At 36.0% G+C, this 21,087-nt stretch overlaps 1 protein-coding gene across 10 annotated transcripts in view; it reads right to left on the reverse strand.

Moving 5' to 3' along the window:
- METTL4 (methyltransferase 4, N6-adenosine) overlaps positions 1 to 21,087 on the reverse strand; it is a 518,759-nt gene that overhangs the window by 491,513 nt on the left and 6,159 nt on the right. For 9 of the 10 annotated variants that reach the window (XR_010837044.1, XR_010837043.1, XR_010837045.1 and 6 more), the window contains exons 4-8: positions 15,440 to 15,809; positions 13,229 to 13,298; positions 8,934 to 9,108; positions 6,415 to 6,521; positions 5,937 to 6,028 (exon numbers count right to left, since the gene is read on the reverse strand). Coding sequence is in view for 5 of the 10 variants with exons in the window: in XM_067015869.1 (XP_066871970.1) it covers positions 5,937 to 6,028; positions 6,415 to 6,521; positions 8,934 to 9,108; positions 13,229 to 13,298; positions 15,440 to 15,809 (814 nt within the window). In the remaining 5 variants the exon portion in view is untranslated. The remainder of the gene's footprint in view (positions 1 to 5,936; positions 6,029 to 6,414; positions 6,522 to 8,933; positions 9,109 to 13,228; positions 13,299 to 15,439; positions 15,810 to 21,087) is intronic. The other variant, XM_067015872.1, reaches the window with a different exon arrangement.

Raw genomic sequence — 21,087 nt, forward strand, 5'->3', positions numbered from 1 at the left:
CAAAAATTATTATTAAGGAAGGAATCAATTTCCTTTAGCAGTAAAGAGTAGAAAAGCAGGGATGTTTCCTTAAAAAAGAAAAAGGCAACTTAATTTCAAGGATTTCATCACAGGCTTTACTATTTATAGTTAGAAAGTCATTTGAAATAAACACCCTTGAGATTGGGAACAATACCATCAGAACTTTCAATAGTCCTGATTTATCAGTTTTCATTTGTAGATAAGAAATGAGGATTTTAACACCCACACTGGTAACTTTTCAGTCTTCCAATAATACTGACATAGCTCCTGAGTACTAACTTATTTTTTAATAAATGTAATCCATGCATGAAAAAAAGTCTATAGGAACAATAAAGACAACCCACTTTAAAAACTAAGATAAAACATAAGTCTCTGCAAAAACATACTTTAGTGTAAGAGTTGGAAACACAGAGAAATATTCAGAACATATATCTAACAAATAACTCTACCTCCTCAGCTATAACTTGGTAGTACTGAGAACACTCCTTCACTTCCAAATTACAGATCTTTCTTTATCTAAAATTTCACCATATTATTTCCACAGTTAAGTATTCCGTATTCAATGTATTCATAACTACTAAAAATTATATTTTGTTAGGAAAATGGCATCTCATCTATACCTTGGCTAAACAGCTGTGATCTACACTAAAAGAAAAAAAGAGAATACCATAGAAGCTTTTTTTTAAAGCACATGCTCATTTGAATGACAAATATTTAAAGCAATTTAACCTCGATCACGTTGCTGGTTAGCTATATTTTTTTGATATATGTGTATTTTACAATAGGAACTGAGTATGAAAATCACGAGTCAGGGTTGAAAAGTCACTGGAACTAGCAAAATATAGTTCTTAATTGCTATATAAGATGGAGCAATTTGATGGAAGAAACCCATCAAATTCCCTTTAGCAATGATAAGGGTTCCTCAGAAATACTTGATATAGGTTAGATGTAAAAGATAATATATTTTTAAATGTATATTTCATGTTCTTCAGATGCTCTCACAGCAAAATAATTGTTCACTTTTCTGAAAGCACTCGTCCTGATTATCAAAAATCAAAGAATCTAAAGTATTCATTGTCTGTAACTCACCAAACTCAAATCTGGGCTTTGACAGCTTCTAGGTGATGCTTACATGAGACTTCTAGTCCTTTCATAAGTATATAATTAAATGCTATTAAACTTGAGTGAGAAAAATTTCCCCAGAGTCTTAGAACAATAAACTTTTATGTCACTTTTCCATTTTTGCCCCATGAATTCAATGCCTTACTGGCCTCAATTCGCTTTTAATGTGGTCTAAGGTTATACTGAAGGCAAGGTTTTGTTTTCTTGTTTCTGCTTGTTCAGTTCTTTGGTACAAAGATGTTAGCAACTCTATTTTGGAATTTTAAACTGGAGTCTAAACTGGAATCAGCCAGTCAATAATGTTTACTATTTCTGAGGGACTTCCCTGGTGGTCCAGTGGGTAAGACTCTGTGCTCCCAATGCAGGGAGCCCAGTTTTGATCTCTGGTCGCTGAACTAGATCCTGCATGCATGCCGCAACTAAGAAGCCTGCATGCCACAACTAAGACCTGGCACACCCTAGATAAATAAATTTTTTTTAATGTTTACTATTTCTGAGCACCCATCATAAGCGCTATGGGACTTAACAAAAGAAATAGATATCCGTGTCTTCTAAGAGTTCACAAGCTAATAGAAAAAGATGGCCAGGTACTTGGAGTGGAAAAATACATAAAACCTAAACCCATTTATCACCTTCTACTTTACCAATGGAACACATTTCTGCATGGCTTTTTTCCTTTCTAGTTGAGAAACACAGAAAATCAAGGAGTAATGTTTTTGTAATGTTAACCACATATGTTTAATTTCGAAATAAAGCAAAAGAAATAGAGGCAAATTAATGGAAATATTTTATTCTTACTAATTTTAAATATCAATTTAAAAGAAAATGCAAGATCTTAAAAGTTCTTATCACAGGAAAAAAATTTTGTAACTATGTATAAGCTTATTGTGATCACTGAATATGTATATATATCTTGAATCATTATGTTGTACACCTGAAACTAATACAATGTTATATGTCAATTATCTCAATTTTTAAAAAGCAAATTCAAATGTATAAATTTAAGTATGAGTATGACATATATATAAATAATTATATAACGTCTGGCATCAGTAAAACATACTTGTAACCAATGGACAGGAAGTAATTAATACATAGCCCGTCATTCCCCTTCTGCTTGGGAGCAAAGGGCATGGCTGGAGGAAAAGCGGCTCAAATGTCAGTGCATAGAATCTCATCAAACTATATTTAACTGTTCAGATACAAATTGTTGCAAGTAAAGTAGTAAAAAGGAGTAGAAATTCCTCTAAGGTACAATATGAAAAGCAAAATTTTCATTCAAATACTTTTATTTCATGATTTTCCTACCTTAAATCTTTAAACTTAAAATATTATACATTTATGTTAGGTTGTAAGCCATAGCTATTGTTGGCTTATGTTTCAGTCTATAGGAAGAAATTTTAAAACTAAAAAGAGTAAATGTCTCATTTTGAAACAGAATATGCTTCCAATTTGGTGTTTTTTACATTTTGCAGTAGAAATAACAAATTAAAACTTGTTAAAAGAAAAAAAAACAGTGTTTCTGGAAGCAAAAGAGAGAACATTTCATTTTGTGAATTGGCATAAAGCAGTTTAAGAACATTTACATGTAAAAGTTCTAAGCATTATATAGATAACATATATTATCCCAAATCCTAGGGTTATGATTCAGAGTAAAATACTATTTTATTTATTTTTATTTGTTTACTTTTTAACATCTTTATTGGAGTATAATTGCTTTATAATGGTGTGTTAGTTTCTGCTGTATCACAAAGTGAATCAGCTACGTGTATACATATATCCCAATATCCCCTCCCTCTGGTACCTCCCTCCCAGCCTCTCTATTCCACCCCTCTAGGTGGACACAAAGCACTGAGCTGATCTCTCTGTGCTATGCAGCTGCTTCCCACTAGCTATCTATTTTACATTTGGTAGTGTATATATGTCCATGCTACTCTCTCACTTCAGAGTAAAATATACTGCAGAAATCTGAAAGTTGCTTTCTGATGGCTTTGTGTGGCTCTGTATCCAAAATACAGGCACTTGCTATCCAGTAACATGAACTCAAAAATAAAGGATTATAAATACTTCTTGTCTACCAGTACTTAACCAAAACATAAGAATAACATATATTGAGTCACACAAAATTCCCCTCCCCCCAAAATCTAACTTTTAAAATATTCTCAATGCTAAAAATGTGTTTGTGCTGCTCTCTACTGGGAATACAGCAGAACTGCACTTCGTAACTACAGGCCATAATATGTATTAATTTTTATTAGTATTAATAAAAGACTAATTTTCATCACTATTTTATAAAACCTTATATCTTAAGACTACTCTTTAAACATAATCTATGTAAATGAATTAAGAAATAGTTTAACCATCATTTGAGAATGAAAGGTTTTTTGGGTCTGGCTCTTGAATTTTTAAAAGTAAAAAAATAAGCCCTAAGACAAACCCTAAATTAAGCTTTGGTACTCACCAAATGATAAAGAAAATTCAAATGAGAAGAATACAAATTAGATTTCCTCCAATGAGTATAACTGGTGGCAAACATAACTTTTTTATCAAAGAACAGTACAGCTTCACTTTTCATTTAAGTCAAATGTTTAATGCATTAAAGAATCTATAACAGTCCAAAGTTAACAGGCAATTATTCACTGAGAATCCCTCTAAGTCAAAGAATGGATCAACAGGTAGACATCTGAACATTTCTCAAATGAATTAACACTAAAGACTCTCTGTATAAGCAATTTAAGATAATAGAAATCTTAAATGCTACCAATAAGCATTCTCTTGGGAATTTGAATTCACCTTCCTATGTATCCTAGCTCATGAACTATCCCACATTCTGCAAAATCAGGTGATAAGCTGAGAGCCTATAGTCTTCCTGAGTGGCAGCTTGAAAGTTTTGATTTATTTAAGCCAGGACCACCAAATTAATAAAATATATATTTCTAAAGAAAAAATTTTAATAGTAAATTTTGAATGTCAAATTCAGTATCTCTCATATTCCTATTCCTATTACATTCCTATTTATTCTTTCACTTGAAAAATTTAGCATTTACTGTTCTACTATGTGCTACAGAATTTCAAATATAACCAATCCTCACAACTCTGAAAGATTAAATATCATTACTCCCCCTTCAAATATCAACTTTGAGGTGGAAAATTATTCTAGTAACTTGCTCGAGTAGCAGAACCAGGATTCAAACTCATGTTAGTCAATCTGAAAAGCTAAAGCTTTCCACTATTCCTTGCTGCTTAGTTTCATTAAATGATGGACATTATACTAAAGCATTAAGACTAGTAAGAATTGCAGGCTGCAGCAATTACCTTTCCAATGGTTCAGAAAAGCAACACCACCTCAACATAAAACTGAGAGTATCTACCAACTATCAAGGGAATTCTAACCATCTCTCTGACTGCTTTCTGCGCTCTTGGCTTTAGAACCAGCAAGGGATAGAACCCTGACAGCACAATAAAGCACCTAGCAGTCCTCACATGCACCATCAGTCTTCATTCTGCTGAGGGCAGTGATGGGATAACAACCCGGTTAGTAAGGGGAACGTAAAAAATGGCGAAGAGGAAAGGCTGAGGTAATGTAAAACTAATCTGCACGGGTGCGCTGGGTGGTCACGCGGCTCGGTCTCCACTTCAACAGCGTTTTAACATAACAGACCCTTTCTCCAACCACCAACCACCCTCCAGACTCCTTTCCAGTTGCGACCTCCGGGACCAGGCAACACTGCTTTTGCCGTCAGCTCCTTAGTGCCACCCACGATGACCTCTCAGATTCGTGAGAATTATTCCACCCAAGTGGAGGGTGCGGTCACCCGCCTGGTGGACCTGCATCCGCGGCCCTACTACACCTACCTCTTTCTGGGCTTCTGCTCCGAGTGCCACAACATGGCTCTCGAGGGCCAGGGCCCTGCCTCCTTCAGCAAGTTGGCCCAGCACCTCTCCAAGATGCAAAACCAGCATGGCAGCAGCACCCTCTTCCGGGACACGCCGAAGCCGCCCCAAGATGAGTGGGGCAAAGCCTGGACACCACAGAAGCTGCCATGGGCCTGGAGAAGAACCTGAACCAGGCCCTTTTGGGTTTGCATGCCCTGGGTTCTGCCCACACAGACCATATCTGTGCCTTCCTGGGGAGCCACCTCCTGGATGAGGAGGTGAGACTCAAGAAGATGGGTGACCTCCTAACCAACCTCCACAGGCTAGCCGGCCCCCATCCAGGGCTGGGCGAGCACTTAGGACCAGTAGCCTTCGAGCCCAGCAGCCCTTGAGGGCCCGTCGCCACCTCCTGGTCTCAGGGCCTCTGCCTGAGCCTCTCCCTGCTGTCACTAGGCAGCTACGTAACCGCCTGGAGCCCTCTCCCAAGCTATGGACCAGTTGGAAACAATAAAGCTTTCTGTAGCAAAAAAAAAATCTATTCTCTATTTCATAAATTCTGCTATATGATTTTAGAATATTAATTAAAATAACATATATCTGATTTAATTTCCAAATTTCTAGACTATTCAAATACTATCAATACATTCAACCCTTTTGTCAATTTCACAGACGTCATAACTATTTTATAAAAACATACCAGCGGGCTTCCCTGGTGGCGCAGTGGTTGAGAATGCCTGCGGATGCAGGGGACACGGGTTCGTGCCCCGGTCTGGGAAGATCCCACATGCCGTGGAGTGGCTGGGCCCATGAGCCATGGCCACTGAGCCTGCGTGTCCGGAGCCTGTGCTCCGCAAAGGGAGAGGCCACAGCAGTGAGAGGCCCGCGTACCACCAAAAAAAAAAAAAAAAAAAACATACCAGCAAGAGGTGGCTTATGTGAGTGAAGCATACAGGGCACACTGACAATTAACTTGTGATCTGGAATGGGGAGCTCTTTTACATCTGCATTCCTATTAAAACAGAACAAAAACGTAAATTATATTTTAAAGGACAATTTTTTACATATAAGCCACAGTTGCCTTGATTTTTTTTCACCTTTCCAATAGTATCTGAATTTAAAATAAATTTAAGAATAGAAATAATGGAAATCAACAACCTAAGTATTAAGAAATTTCAGATAGTTTCCTTTTTTACAATAATGACTCTTACACATTAGATAAAGCAAAAGATAATATAAAATTTCATGTGCCATACCATTCACACTTTTCTCATCTTGGCCATTTTCAGATTTTCAAAAATGTAAAAATTAACAAAAACTAATGATCACTGCATTAATAACTTTTAAAAGCCTTAAAATTAATACATTTATACAATTTTGAAAAATCACCTTTCCTACCTTAATGGTAAAGCAGCTTTTTCTTGAACTCTTCCCAGTATAAGACCTTCGTAAGGCTTTTTGTGTGGAGAATCTAATGGGAACACAAACTCTCCCGAACTGGTGATCTGATAAAAAGGAGTCAAAAACAAAAAAACCCATACATCTGTAAATATGCAGGAAAAGGATTGGGGTTTTTTTCCTACCACTATACAATTTCCACCAAAGAAAAAGAAGTATTAAACCTCAAGGTTACTGCAGTCCAATAAAAATATAATGTGGGCCACAAATTTAAGCCACACATGTAATTTAGATTTTCTAGTACCAACATTTAAAAAAGCAAAAAGAATGAGGCAAAATTAATTTTAATTGTATTTTAAGTTTTAAATAATTTTTAATTATTTTTAATTTAACCTAACATATCTAAAATATTACCATTTCAATATGTAATCAATTCAAAAAATTATTGAGGTATGTTATATTCTTTCTTTCATACTAAGTCTTTTAAATCCAAAACACTTATATTTTACATTTAGCACCACATCTCAATTTGGACTAGCCACATTTCAAGTGCTGAAGAGCTACATACTGCTAGTGACTACCATAATGGACAAGGCAGCTATGAAGGACTAAAAAATTTTAAGTATCATTTTATCATCTTGCACACAAAAACCTCTATTTTTCATTAAAATTTATTATTGGAAACCATGCCATCATTAATTCATTTATTTGTTCAAATAATATTTACCTATTACTGGCAATGTGACTAAGTCGATTACAATAAAGTATTTTCCTTTACTTATATAGGTAACAATGGCATTAAATACTGTCAGAGCTAAAATTAATAATGAAAGAAGCTCAGGGATTGATGAAATAGACAATATGTGGTCCAATTTCTTGGCATTATAAATCCAGAAATTCAATCTTATCATTTCATCCTGGAGTGATCAGACTCCCAAAGACTCACCTTAGCTAATCAAACTCAAAACACAGTTTATAATAACAATATCAATTCATTAAGCAAGGAAGAAAATATTTTCACTATCAGAATATTCATATCTATTCTCTGCGGAACCCTTTACCCTATATTGAGGTACCTAAAAAACCAAATCAGTAAAGTCCTTTTATCACCTCTAGGGCCCACGAGAAACAGCATCTATTCCACACAGCACTGTATAAACACTGGCAAATTCTTATTTTTTGGATATCCTTTATACTCAATGCAGATTACTCCTTCTGATATAACAATCTTCAATTACCTAATAAGTATTTCATAAAACATATTTTTGTTTTAAGCTATAGTCGTATCATACCATCTCATAGAACTGATTACTACCAGAAATGAACAGTCTTAGTTTTCATGTATTAACATTTTACTGGTTTTAATTTCAGAAGGTAACCTTTTCGTGACTTTGGCCTCAGTCTCTGATTATAAAAGAACTGCCATAATAGACAGAGCAGAATGGAGTTTTATATTCCTGTTATGGTCCTACAGCAAATCAACCAAAGCCAAGCCCAAAGCACAACTGTAAATGCAAAGACACAACTATAAGTGTTTGTTTGCCAAGTCTCACAAAATAGGTGCAAATAAATAATGTACACAGCTTTTAGAAGATATTCCAGTACACTACAAAGTGCACAAAGCACATAAAAATAGAACCTGTGTCTAAAATGAATATACAGTTATATAAATATTATATAAATGTTAAACATTCAACCCATAATAACCTGGTTTACCTTTTTAAAATTTAGGAGGGCTTTTGTGGAATTCACCTGGTAGACAATGTATCTTTAAAAGGATGTCCAATGAATGCTGAACTGATGCCTTATATTTTTGTATTTTTTGGTATTTTTATACCAAGCAAAGATATTAAAGATCATTCAACCAATCCAAGAGTTAGAATCATTTCTTTCAAAAACAGGCACTGAGGAACTAAGTTAAGATTTAAAGTATAAAAGGTCCTTGCTTCTAGCATTTCCCCAACTCTTCCACGGTAGGTTTCTTTGCTATCTCCCTCTTATCCCCAGAAACATAAGAAAAAAAGAAAGAAGGAAGGAAGGAAGGAAGGAAGGGAGGGAGGGAGGGAGGGAGGAAGGAAGGGAGGAAGAAGAAAAAAGAAAGAAGGACAGAAGTCACAAAGGGCAGCTGAAATTTTGGCTGAGTAAAGAGGAAGAAGATGAACAGTAAGACAATTTCTATGTTTAGTGATGGACAAATCCCCCAAAGTTTTTGTTTGTTGTTTCTTAAACTACAGACATCAGAGCTTTTTAAAATGTCATCCTGATAGCTCTGAGTGATTTCTGAAGGCCAGCAGTTTGGGATTCTACTACAAAAATATACAGAACAAATAGGTAAAAAGTCTTGAGAATAAGAAGACAAAGGTATTTAGCAGCAAAGTAAACATTTTAATTAGACCATGTTGAAGGAGTAGAGCAGTGACATGTTAAGCATTAAAAAGTAGATGCTACTTTTAAGTGACAATGTATGTCACACCTTAGTAACAAATAAAGTTAACAAATACGTTAACTTCTAAACTTACTTTTACCCAGTGCCATTCAGCAACTATCTCCACAGACCAAGAAGGGTAAAGCTCTTCCTTAACAAAACGCAGGTGTTTCTGTCTATTCGTCACCCAGGTAACAACAAGACAGTTTGGAGCAGCCAGCTTAGGGATAGGTATCTGCTTGATTTGCAGTGGTGATAAATAACTATATCTAAAAATAAAAAAAATATTAGCACAATTTGCTGCAAAAAAGAAAAATAAGCAGGGAGAGACCTGTATAACATTGACTCCACAAACACAAAGCTCCTAGTTATTTGTGCAACTAAATATGAAGCCACACTGACACCCAGTGGACACATTATTACACGCAAGTCGGAAATAATATTTTTAGTTTTTACTAATTTAAAATGATGAAGCCATATTTCTTTATCATTTCTAAATGTATTACATTTCAGTAATTACTAATATTATCTATATGCTTTTCTAACATTCAAAATTAAGCAAATATTATGGTTTGATAATCTGCACATTACAAAGGGACCCCATTAACAGTCTTGAAACTACTGTCTCAATATCCCACCAACATCTTCAATCTATCATCCTGTTTCTTTCATCCTTCCCAATCAGTTCTACTGGGCTCTCTGAAACTCTCATGCTTTCATTACAAAAGAAAATTCTACAGTCTTGCACCTCCTGGTCATCAGTAGTATGAAGTCTAGTTTCTCTTGCTAAAACACTACTTGCTCTACAATACCCCATCAAACCAATGTGGCCCTTTCTCCAGCACCCAACACACACAAGAGAGAGAGGAGAGGTCAGTATTCTCCTAGCTCTCCTATTGCCAGGCTATAGTTATGGTAGTTAACTACTACCATAATAGTATGGTATATCATACTATAGTATGATAGTTCCAGGCTATCAGTCATCTACCTTTGTGTAAAATCCCCTTCTCTTTGAGAAGTACACTATCTAGCCTCCAATGTTCCTTATCGAACCTATTACATCCTCACTCTCCATATGCAATGAGGATTTAAGTTCTGAGATCCTTCTACCTCACCAACATAAATCTTGCCAGTATCCTGGGCAATTTCAAAGCACAAGCTAAATAATGTACACACTCACCTATTCTTCCCCTAAATAAACACAATTGCATTCACCCCACTTCAATAATCCATTCAAGTGGCCCAAACATGAACCTTGGCATCACTCAAACTTGCTCCATTTCTGAAACCATATACACTGATCTCTGGTCATTACTTTCTTTTTTTACATCTTTATTGGTGTATAATTGCTTTACAATGTTGTGTTAGTTTCTGCTATACAACAAAGTGAATCAGCTATATGTATACATATATCCCCATATCCCCTCCCTCTTGAGCCTCCCTCCCATCCTCCTTATCCCACCCCTCTAGGTGGTCACAAAGCATAGAGCTGATCTCCCTGTGCTATGCGGCTGCTTCCCACTAGCTATCTATTTTACATTTGGTAGTGTATGTGTATGTTAATGCTACTCTCTCACTTCGTCCCAGCTTCCCCTTCCCCCTGCCATGTCCTAAAGTCCATTCTCTATGCGTCTTTATTCCTGCCCTGCTGTTTTTCTAGATTCCATATACATGCATTAGCATACGGTATTTGCTTTTCTCTTTCTGACTTACTTCACTCTGTATGACAGACTCTAGGTCCATCCACCTCACTACAAATAACTCAATTTTGTTCCTTTTTATGGTTGAGTAATACTCCATTGTATATATGTACCACATCTTCTTTATCCATTCATCTGTCGATGGACATTTCAGTTGCTTCCATGTCCTGGCAATTGTAAACAGTGCTGCAATGAACACTGTGGTACATGTATCTTTTTGAATTAGGGTTTTCTCAGGGTATATGCCCAGTAGTGAGATTGCTGGGTCATATGGCAGTTCTATTTTTAGTTTTTTAAGGAACCTCCATACTGTTCTCCATAGTGGCTGTATCAATTTACATTCCCACCAACAGCGCAGGAGGGTTCCCTTTTCTCCACACCCTCTCCAGTATTTACTGTTTCTAGATTTTCTGATGATTGGCCACTACCTCTTCTCCATCACCGATTTTTTGACTTTATGAAAGCATTCAGTCAGTGCCCCATTCTTCCACTTTACTGAGTCTATCAGTTTCTTCCTGCCCACACTTTCTCCTCTTCCTCACATACTACCAACCACCAATCACTTCACTGCCTTCTCACTAGCACCCCCAACTCCAATCTCCCCTTTACTCCTTCACCCCTTAACTCCTGCAAACCTCCAATCTTAAATTCAATTCAATTTCAACACAATTCAATTCAACTTCTTCATATGGAAAAAATCAGGTGGAGAAAAATGCTAAACTGAAGAATTGGCTCAGTTAAGTCCATTCTCAGGTTCTCGAAACTACTCATCAATTCTTTTACTTATCCTTGGTCAACTACTACAAACCTTCATCTCTTTTCAAGTCTCTTGCCCAAACTCACTCTTGGCAGATGAAGTTAACGCATATATCAATTAGAAAAAAAAAAGCCATCGGACTGCTTCAACTACCTAACCCTCTCCTGCCTGGTTATACGCTTTCACTTACCCATTGCTATACATTTCCTCTTAAAGGATAGCATGGCTTCATATATTTAAAAGCTTATCCCTCCAGGACTTCCCTGGTTGCTCAGTGGTTAAGAATCTGCCTGCCAATGCAGAGGACACGGGTTTGAGCCCTGGTTGGGGAAGATCCCACATGCTGCGGAGCAACTAAGCCCGTGAGCCACAACTACTGAGCCTGCGCGTCTGGAGCCTGTGCTCCGCAATGGGAGAGGCCGTGACAGTGAGAGGCCCGTGCACTGCGATGAAGAGTGGCCCCCACTCGCCACAACTGGAGAAAGCTCTCACACAGAAACAAAGATTCAACACAGCCAAAAATAAATAAATTAATTAATTAATTTTTTTAAAAAAGCTTATCCCTCCAGCTGTGTTCTCTTATTCCCATCTTCTAGTCTATTAGTGATGCTAATTACTCCCCTCCTTCTGTATTTTCAACCTCTCTAGTAGTTCCTTACCATCACCCTATAAATATGCTTATACTATACACTTTTACTTTCTTTTCTTTTTTTTCTTTTTTTTGGTTAGTTTTTCTATATACTATATACTTTTAAAGGAAAAAAGAGGAGAGAAGACTTGGGCGGGGGGAGGGTGGAGAAGAGGGAGAAAGAAAAGAAGAGAAGAAAAAATAACAGAAAAGAAAAAAGGGAGAAATACCCTCAGTTAGGTCTACAGTCTACAGCTCAGCTAAGGACTGGCCTATCCAGATAATGCATAGTAATCTGCTTTTCTTTGCAGCCTTAATTCCATTTGGAATTTTAATTCCCCTTTTGCATGTAACCTAACATATTCACAAATTCCAGGGATTAGGACAAGGACATGGAGGCGGGTGTGGGGGGAGGGGGGACAACAGTATTCTACCTACCACAGATATATTTACATATATCACAGTATCTCCCTATATGATTCTGACTAATAAAGGAAAAATATATATACATATATATATATACATATATACATATATATACAAATATATATACATAGATATCTACACACATGCACAAATACACACATATAGAGAATAGCTACAGGAATTCTTTGTATGATCCTTGAAACTTTAAGAGAAAAAAGTCCAATTATTGGTACAGCTCATAAACAAAAAGCATAAGAAAACAAGATAATTGTGGAGAAGAAATGTCATATGAAGTTTAAGTCAAGGTAATAGGAACTGTTCAGTCTAGAAAATCAAAGAGTGAGAGGAAATACAACTGAAGACATTCACTAGAACTAGAGGGAAAAATTTAGTTTTTTAAAAAGCTATTAAAAGGAAATGTCATCTTACTAACTAATTGAACTCATCACTCTAAAAGGTTACATGAACTAAATGGTGGCATAAATAAATACAAATTTCAGAATGAAGTAGACCAATTCATTCATAGCAGTATTAAGGAATACTGTATTTTGGCACATATTTCTAAACTTTAGAATTTGATATCAAAGAAGGCAAAAATGTTGCCTTTTGGTGTTATAGAAACATTCCTGAACTGGACAGTTAGTAACCTTAATCATTAATAAATATATTACTTTTAACATTCTTAACCTACACCTACATATAGTTCTAGTTCAAGAGAATTATCTACTTAAGGGAATTAAAATCTTAAAACAAAAGTGTTTTAGTAGTTTCAGACAATCTGTTATCATAAAGTAATGCTTTTAGCATATGTAACTAGAATGTACAAAGGACAATAGCTTTGAGAAAACATATCTAATAGATAAATTATTTATACTTACCTGTTACTTCTTTTAACTGATTTGTTCTGCCATGGTGGATCTATCACAATTACATCATATGTTTTCTTACCTGAAAACAAAGAGACAATTTCAGAAAATATCTTCTATTTGTATCACTTTAAAAACTAAACATGTTCTGAGACTTCCCTGGCGGTACAGTGGTTGGGACTCTGCACTTCCACTGCAGGGGGCATGGGTTCCATCCTTAGTTGGGGAACAAAGATCCCACATGTCACATGGCAAAAAAAAAAAAAAAACTAAACATGTTCTTCAACAATGAAGTGCATTCACTACAGACACAAATATACTGGAATGCAAGAAAAGGATTTGCGGCATTTATTCAAATAATTTATCTAAAAAAATTAAGAGATTCCCCTTATAATTTAGTACCTCTGGGATTTTACCATAATTTCACCTATTGCAGAGACTTCCTAAAAATAACTACAGCTCCCTTAGCTAGACATCAATGATTTATAAATGTCCTGTAAGTCTTGGTAGCCATATTAACATGGTCATTTCAAGCCTAGATAGGGTGGGTATCGTTTTTTTGCTTTTGTTTTTCAACTTTTTACATGAAATAAAACTTTTCTTTTAACTGATATACTGACCACAACAAAATGTCCCCAATTGTCTACTCGTGTCCTTTTCTCTGGACCACGATCACACATTGCATTCAGTTGCATGTCTCCTAACTTTCCTCCAATCTGGAAAAGTTCCTCAGTCTTTCTTTGTCTTGTATGACCTTGATACTTTTGAAGACTACTGGCTAGTCATTTTATAGAATGTCCCTCAAGTTTGGGTTTGGTATTTCCTCGTGATTAAATTTAGGTTCTTTATTTTTGGCAAGAGTACCACCATGCCCTTATTAGAGCAACATTATCAGGAAACACAGTGTCAAAATGTCTCATTATTAGTGATACTACCTTTGATCATTTGGTTAAAATGCTGTCAGCCAGGTTTCTCCAGTTTTACCTTTGTAATTAATAAGTATTTTGCAGGGAGATATTTTAAGACTGTGCAAATATCCTGCATCTCATCTTTTCATCCACTATTTTGACACCCAAATCCTATGATGTGTGCCAAATGGAAATTTTCTAGTTATATCATTCTATCTACATTTATTAATTGGAATGTTACTGTAAGGAAGAGCTGTCCCTTTTCCTTTTATAAACAGAGGTATATTTTTGTAAATGTACAATCTCATAAGTGATCAAAAGAATGCAAATTAAAATAAGAAGGTGATGGTTTTTAAACTATTAGAGTAACAAAGATCAGAAAGAATGGGGGAAAAATGTTCAAATATAGCATGAATTTCTCATTAATTTGTTATTTTGTCATTTACCCTGAAGAATTTATGATACTGTGACATGAATAACCAATCATTTATAAGATGGTTTGAAAGTAATTAAAATAAGCTTTTCATTAATAAGCTATGTTATGTTAATAATGTAAAATTTTGCTAAAAAATGTCCAAATAACATTAAACAGATTAAATTCAATTTCATCAATATACCTCTTACCTACATCATCCCTTAGAATATTATAAGTTATAATTTGTTAGAAACATATAAATCACTGAGCTAAGCTCATGATGCAGATTATCTCATCTAATCCCCAAAATTATCCTTGGAGTAGGTATTATCATATCCATTTTATAGACTAGGAAACTGAAGCTCAGTTTTGTGAAGTGCCTAAAGACTCATAGTTAAGCTTCAGAATCTAAATTCAAATTCAGGTGTATATGACTCTGGACATAAATATCTAATTTTTTAACTTTATACAGGAAAATACTTTGAGAAACTTTAGATAATAAACTCGAACAGTAGCTTAAAATGTAACCTAAAAGGCTAGGAATGGTTTGGGAATTAACATTCATATATGAAGTGTTTCTACTTTGCTATGAATAAAAGCTAAATAAAGTTATTTGGTCAACCCCAACTGTACTCTGAACTCCTAAGTACAGAACAGTAACTATGTTTACTCTCTTGGGGACTAGTTAAATTTTTGACCCTTTGTAATAAGAATTTTTTTAATTTTTAAGACAGAAGTCAGCACTTTAAAATTGAATTTAAAAGAAAAAATACACTGAGAAAATTAAGTGTTTACCCTATCACAAAATGCTGGTGCTCATTCAACATCCAGACTTGTTCTTGACTTCTGAGGCCACAAATAAATTATCTTTTTCTAATAATAAACATAATAATTACTTACAGTTCAGAAGCGGGTGCATACAAGAAATGTCAGACAAAAGAAAACTGCTTTTTGGTGGCAGCAGGTATTTCTGTCCCATTAAAGTAATCATTTTTGTAAAGCTAGAGTTGTTTTCAACAATCCGTAAAAATAAATCCTGCTCCGTAACAGATATATCATCTTCCATCAATTGTAATGTCTGAAGTTCCATTTCATTCAGAGAAGGCAAATGCTTTGCCATTTCACATAATTCTGACAAATTGCAGGTATCAAGTGGTAAAGTAATGGGATCACTATACTTGTCCCGTTTTTCATAAAGTGTATGAAGAAAGCCACTTTTGAGACCTTCTTGGATTAACTGTGAAGATCCATCCAAAATCAGCCCCCTGATCTGTAAGAGAATTTTTTAAGTACATTAAAAAGTCACTGACATTAAAACAATTTTCTAAATAATAAAGTTCCTACTATGCTTTGAATATTTCAACGCTTGGATTAAAATCAACATTCTTAATGCCTACAGGAAAATAACTTTATACTACAAAAAAAGTTAGAAAGTGTGAATACACCTTTGAAATGCTATTTCTTAACTGTGGAATGAAACAAATCTCATAAACTCACTGAAAATTAACTAACCAAACATATTGAATACGGAGAAAATGTATCCTTAAAACTTTATAAGATAAATTTGATAATGTTTCTAAAAGAAAGTGGAATTTCTAATTTATAAAAAGAATTAAGGGAATTCCCTGGCAGTCCAGTGGTTAGGTCTCCATGCTTTCACTGCCAAGGGCACGGGTTCAATCCCTGGTCAGGGAACTAAGATCCCACAAGCTGTGCAGTGTGGCCAAAAAAAAAAAAGAATTAAGTTTAAATCACATTTAATCTTAAATTTTTCTAGTAACTTAATTTTTTACATATTTATTTATTTACTTATTTGGCTGCGGCGGGTCTTAGTTGTAGCACGCAGGATCTTCATTGCAGCATGCGAGATCTTTAGTTACAGCATGTGGGATCTAGTTACCTGACCAGGGATTGAACCCAGGCCCCCTGCATTGGGAGCGTGGAGACCTAGCCACTGGACCACCAGGGAAGTCCCCCTAGTAATTTAATTTTAAAATAAATATATTTTTGATTTTATAAAATATAGCTTGAACTGTAAAAAAAAAAAAAAAGATAAAAATTAACTCTATAAAATGAATATATAAACAAAGGTTTTCAATAATACAACCAAAATAATTATAAAATTAAAAGCCAAGTTCTGCTTCTGGACAAGATGAAGTACCTTTAATCTGAAATTACTTAAAAAAAAATTTTTTTTTTTCTGCGTTATGTGGGCCTCTCACTGTTGCAGCCTCTCCCGTTGCGGAGCACAGGCTCCGGACACGCAGGCTCAGTGGCCATGGCTCACGGGCCCAGCCGCTCCGCGGCACACGGGATCCTCCTGGACCGGGGCACGAACCCATGTCCCCTGCAACGGCAGGCGGACTCTCAACCACTGCGCCACCAGGGAAGCCCAAAAATTATTTTTAAAAAACAGTTTTCAGACCTTGGATGGATGTCAAGCAATGTAGAACAGTAGTCCCTAAAAAAGGAGAAACCAATTGCTCCAGCTTACTGCCTTGAGAAAGTTTCTAGGTAGCAGTACAGGAAAGAGACCCATTCAGAGTCCAACAGTCTCTCTGAGTTAAGGAGATAGAGCTGGGAGTCTGCAAAGGCCAAGGAAGCTAGAGTTTTCAGGGCAGGATACCAGAGAGGAGACAGCTGCATAGACAGAGAGCTCTTGAGAGCTGCAAAGGGTCAAGTCTCCAGCTGAGTAGTGATCAGCACATGTATGTGATGAAATACCCAAGGTCAGGGAAAGAACCAGATAAAATGATCAGAGGGAGAAATCCCCAGAGTTCACACAGGGCTTGTGCAGCCCATTTTTAAAGATTAGGGGGAAAAAAGTAGAAAGGGAAATTAAGGCACTCATTATAATCATATTCATATGTTCAAAAATGTAAAGAAAAAATGAACCTGTTAAGAAGAGATAGGGAAACTATAAGAAAAGACCAAATTGAGTGTCTGGAGATTAAAAACTACGATGCACAAGTGAAAAATACACTACATTGGAATTACAGCAGATTAGACACTGAAGAAGAAAAGGTTAATGCACTTGAAAACAACGCAATAAAAACGCCCAAAATGAAGGGGACAGAAAAAATATTTGAGGAGATAACAGCCAAAAATTTTTAAATTTGCTGAAGACTATGTATTCACAGATCCAAGAAGATCAACAAATGGAGGAGGAGGAGGAAGAGGAGGAAGAGAAAACTACATTAAGGAACATCACAATTAAATTGCTGAAAACGCTCAAAGCAGCCAGAGACTTCCACTTCCAAGATGGAGTAATAGGGACAAAAGCTTTCAAGACACTGGACATCAGGCAACAAAGGAGAGTGAAAGAAATCATAGGTAAGCCATATGACTGCCCCACCTAACTGCCCAGAGATTTTCCAAGGCACAGGAAGAATCTGGGCAGAGTCTAGAAGAAATCCATAGTTGAGGAGACAGAGCTGAGAATATGGGGAGGCCAAGACAGAGTACCCAGGAAGAGTATCAGAGAGGAAAGAGCTGTACAGAGAGAACTCTGTAGATCTGCAGGTAGTCACACTGGTGAAATTCCCCTAAATACTGATCACTCCAAGTGTGTGGGGGAACTATCCAAGGCCAAGAAAAGAACCACCCAAGAGGACTAAAAGAAAGTGTCTTGAGCTCTCACAGGCCCAAGAATAGTACCTGTTTCCAACACTCAGACCAGAAAACATGATTCACAGGGCAATTGGAGGACATTTCACCATGCGTCTCTCTGTGTGAACAGAGGCACTGATAGCTTTTGTTCCAGAATAAATTTTCAAGGTGTTGGTTTGTAACCTTAAGAGCTTCCCAGGTGAAATCTGAAACTGGCCCCCATACACAGAGGGCAAGGAGAGACCAAAGAAAAGAGGCAGACCACTCTAGATGGGAAGATGGCAGGTTTAACAACAAGAGAACTTACAAACGACACTTGTCTTGGGAGGCTGCAAGACAAGTAGATCTCTGTACCTGTTGCCCAGAATCCTAAAAGTTTATACACAGCTCTTAACTGGGTTCAGTCACAAACACAGTCCAGGTCATCTCAACAACAGCTTACTCTCTCAAGGCTATGTCCTTGAAAACAGCTCCCACTGTGGGAACGGTGGGCAGAGTGTACAGTCCAAAGACAAAGGAGGGGTGAGGAGCCTCCAAGTGTCCAGGTCAATCAGTGGTCATATCCTCAAGATCAGTTCCTCCAACACAAGGATATTCATATAGCATGGAAGACGGAGACCATGTCTCCCTCCAAGCCAGAAGGCAGATCTGTTTGCTGTCAAGGTTAATAAAGCCTCACTCTGGGACAAAAGGTTGGACAGGTTTGTTTGCAACCTATTTTTAAAAACTGGGGTTCCCTAACCTTGTGGTTCTTCAGCTATGAACCAAATCTACTGCATGCAGAGCATACACTGAGGCTCCTTGGCATCATCCCCATTGAATACAAGGGAAGTTAGTGAACAAAAAGCATATGCTTCCTGCTATGCAGAGAGCAATAAACTCCTTATTTTAATAAAATCTTGGTCTAAATCTATTTTAATAAAATCTGAGACCTAAACTTGATAACTTGTTAGCTTCCAAATAGAGTAAAATCTCAAGACAGTTCATCCCAGTTCTTGACAGGGATTTTGTGTCAGTAAAAAGGAATAATCAGCCTTACTCTAAAAACATCATTCTAAACTCACCTAAGAAAAATCTACCCAATAGTTGATAGACTAATTAAACAAAAAATCTCTAAAGACACAGAAGTTCTGAACAACACTACCAACTTAACCTGACATTCATAGAACACTGCATCCAACAACTATAGAATACGTATTCAAAAATACATTTAAAATAGCACACAATACAGTCACAAAGATAATTCATATGCTGGACTGTAAAGCAAAGCTCAATAAATTTAAAAGGATTGAAATCATCAGAGTATATTCTTATACCCCAACGGATTTAAGTTAGAAATCAATAACAAGAAGATATCGAGATAAACCCCAAATATCTGGGAACAAAACAGCAGACCTGTAAATAATTCATATAGGTCAAAGATAAAATCACAGAGGAAATGAGAAAATATTTTGAAGTGAATGAAAGTGAAAATACAAAATATCAAAATATGTGGAATTCAACTAAAGCAATGATTCAAGGCAAACTTATAGCTTTAAGTGTTTATATTAAAAAAATCTAAATTCACTGACAAAAGCTTCTACTTTAAGAAGTTAGAAAAAGAGCAAAGTAAACCAAAAAGAAGAAAATAATAGAGAACAGATATCAACAAAATAGAAAATAGATAGACAGTAAAGAAAATTAACTAAGTTAAATGCTGGTTCTTTGAATATACTTAACATCAATTCATGTGTCTGATAAGGGATTGATATCCAGAATATAAAAGAACGCCTAGGGAATTCCCTGGCGGTCCAGTGGTTAGGACTCCAGGCTTTCGTGCAAGTTCGATCCCTGGTCAGGGAACTAAGATCCCAAAAGCCGTGCAGCATGGCCAGAAAAAAGAACAAAACTCCTAAAACTCAATAACAACAACAAAAACCCAATTTAAAAATGAGTGAAGGACATGAATAGGGACATGAACAGACATTTCTCCAAAAAAGACATACAAACGGCCAACAGCACATAAAAATATGCTCAACATCATAAATCATCAGAAAAATGCAAATCAAAACCACAGTGAAACACCACTCACACCCATTAGGATGGCTGTTAAAAAAACAAAAACAGAAAATAAGTGCTGACATGGATATGGAGAAACTGGAAACCCTGATGCATTGCTGGTGGGAATGTAAAATGGTACAACCACTGTGTAAGACAATAAGGCAGTTCCTCAAAAAATTAGAATTATCATATGATCCAATAATTCCACTTCTGGGTATATTCCCCCAAAAATTGAAAGCAGGGACTGGAACTGATATTTGTACACTCATGTTCATAGCAGCATTATTCACAATGGCTAAAAGGTGGAAACATCCCAAATGTCCACTAACAAAAAAATAAATAGGCACTTCCCTGTTGGGGAAAAAAAAATCATTTAGGAGATAAATAATGGCGATGGTTACAAAACAATGTGAATGTACTCAATACAACTGAATTGTACACCTAAAAACGGTTAAAGTGGTAAATTTTATTTTATGTATATTTTGCCACAGTAAAAAAAAAAAAAAGCTGGTTCTTTGAAAAAACAACAACAACAAAGTAACAAGCCCCTAGCAAGAAAAGGAAAGAATACAAATCACCAACATCAGGAATGAAAAGGGGTATCACTTATCTTCACAAATCCTACAGACATTAAAAACATGATAAGAGAATATTATGAACAACTTCATGACAATAAATTTGACAAGTTGGATGAAACACAAATTTCTTAGAAAATACAACTCGCCAAAACTGACATAAGCAAAAGCAGAAAATCTGAAAATCCCTGTTATCTATTAAAGAACCTTATATTGTTCCTAAAAACCTTCCCCAAAAGGAAACTCCAGGTCTAGATAATTTCACTGGTGAATTACTTCAAATATTCAAGGATGAAAAAACACTGATCCTATGAAAACTTCAAC

Source organism: Kogia breviceps, chromosome 15, assembly GCF_026419965.1.
Source record: "Kogia breviceps isolate mKogBre1 chromosome 15, mKogBre1 haplotype 1, whole genome shotgun sequence".
Lineage (NCBI taxonomy): Eukaryota > Metazoa > Chordata > Mammalia > Artiodactyla > Physeteridae > Kogia > Kogia breviceps.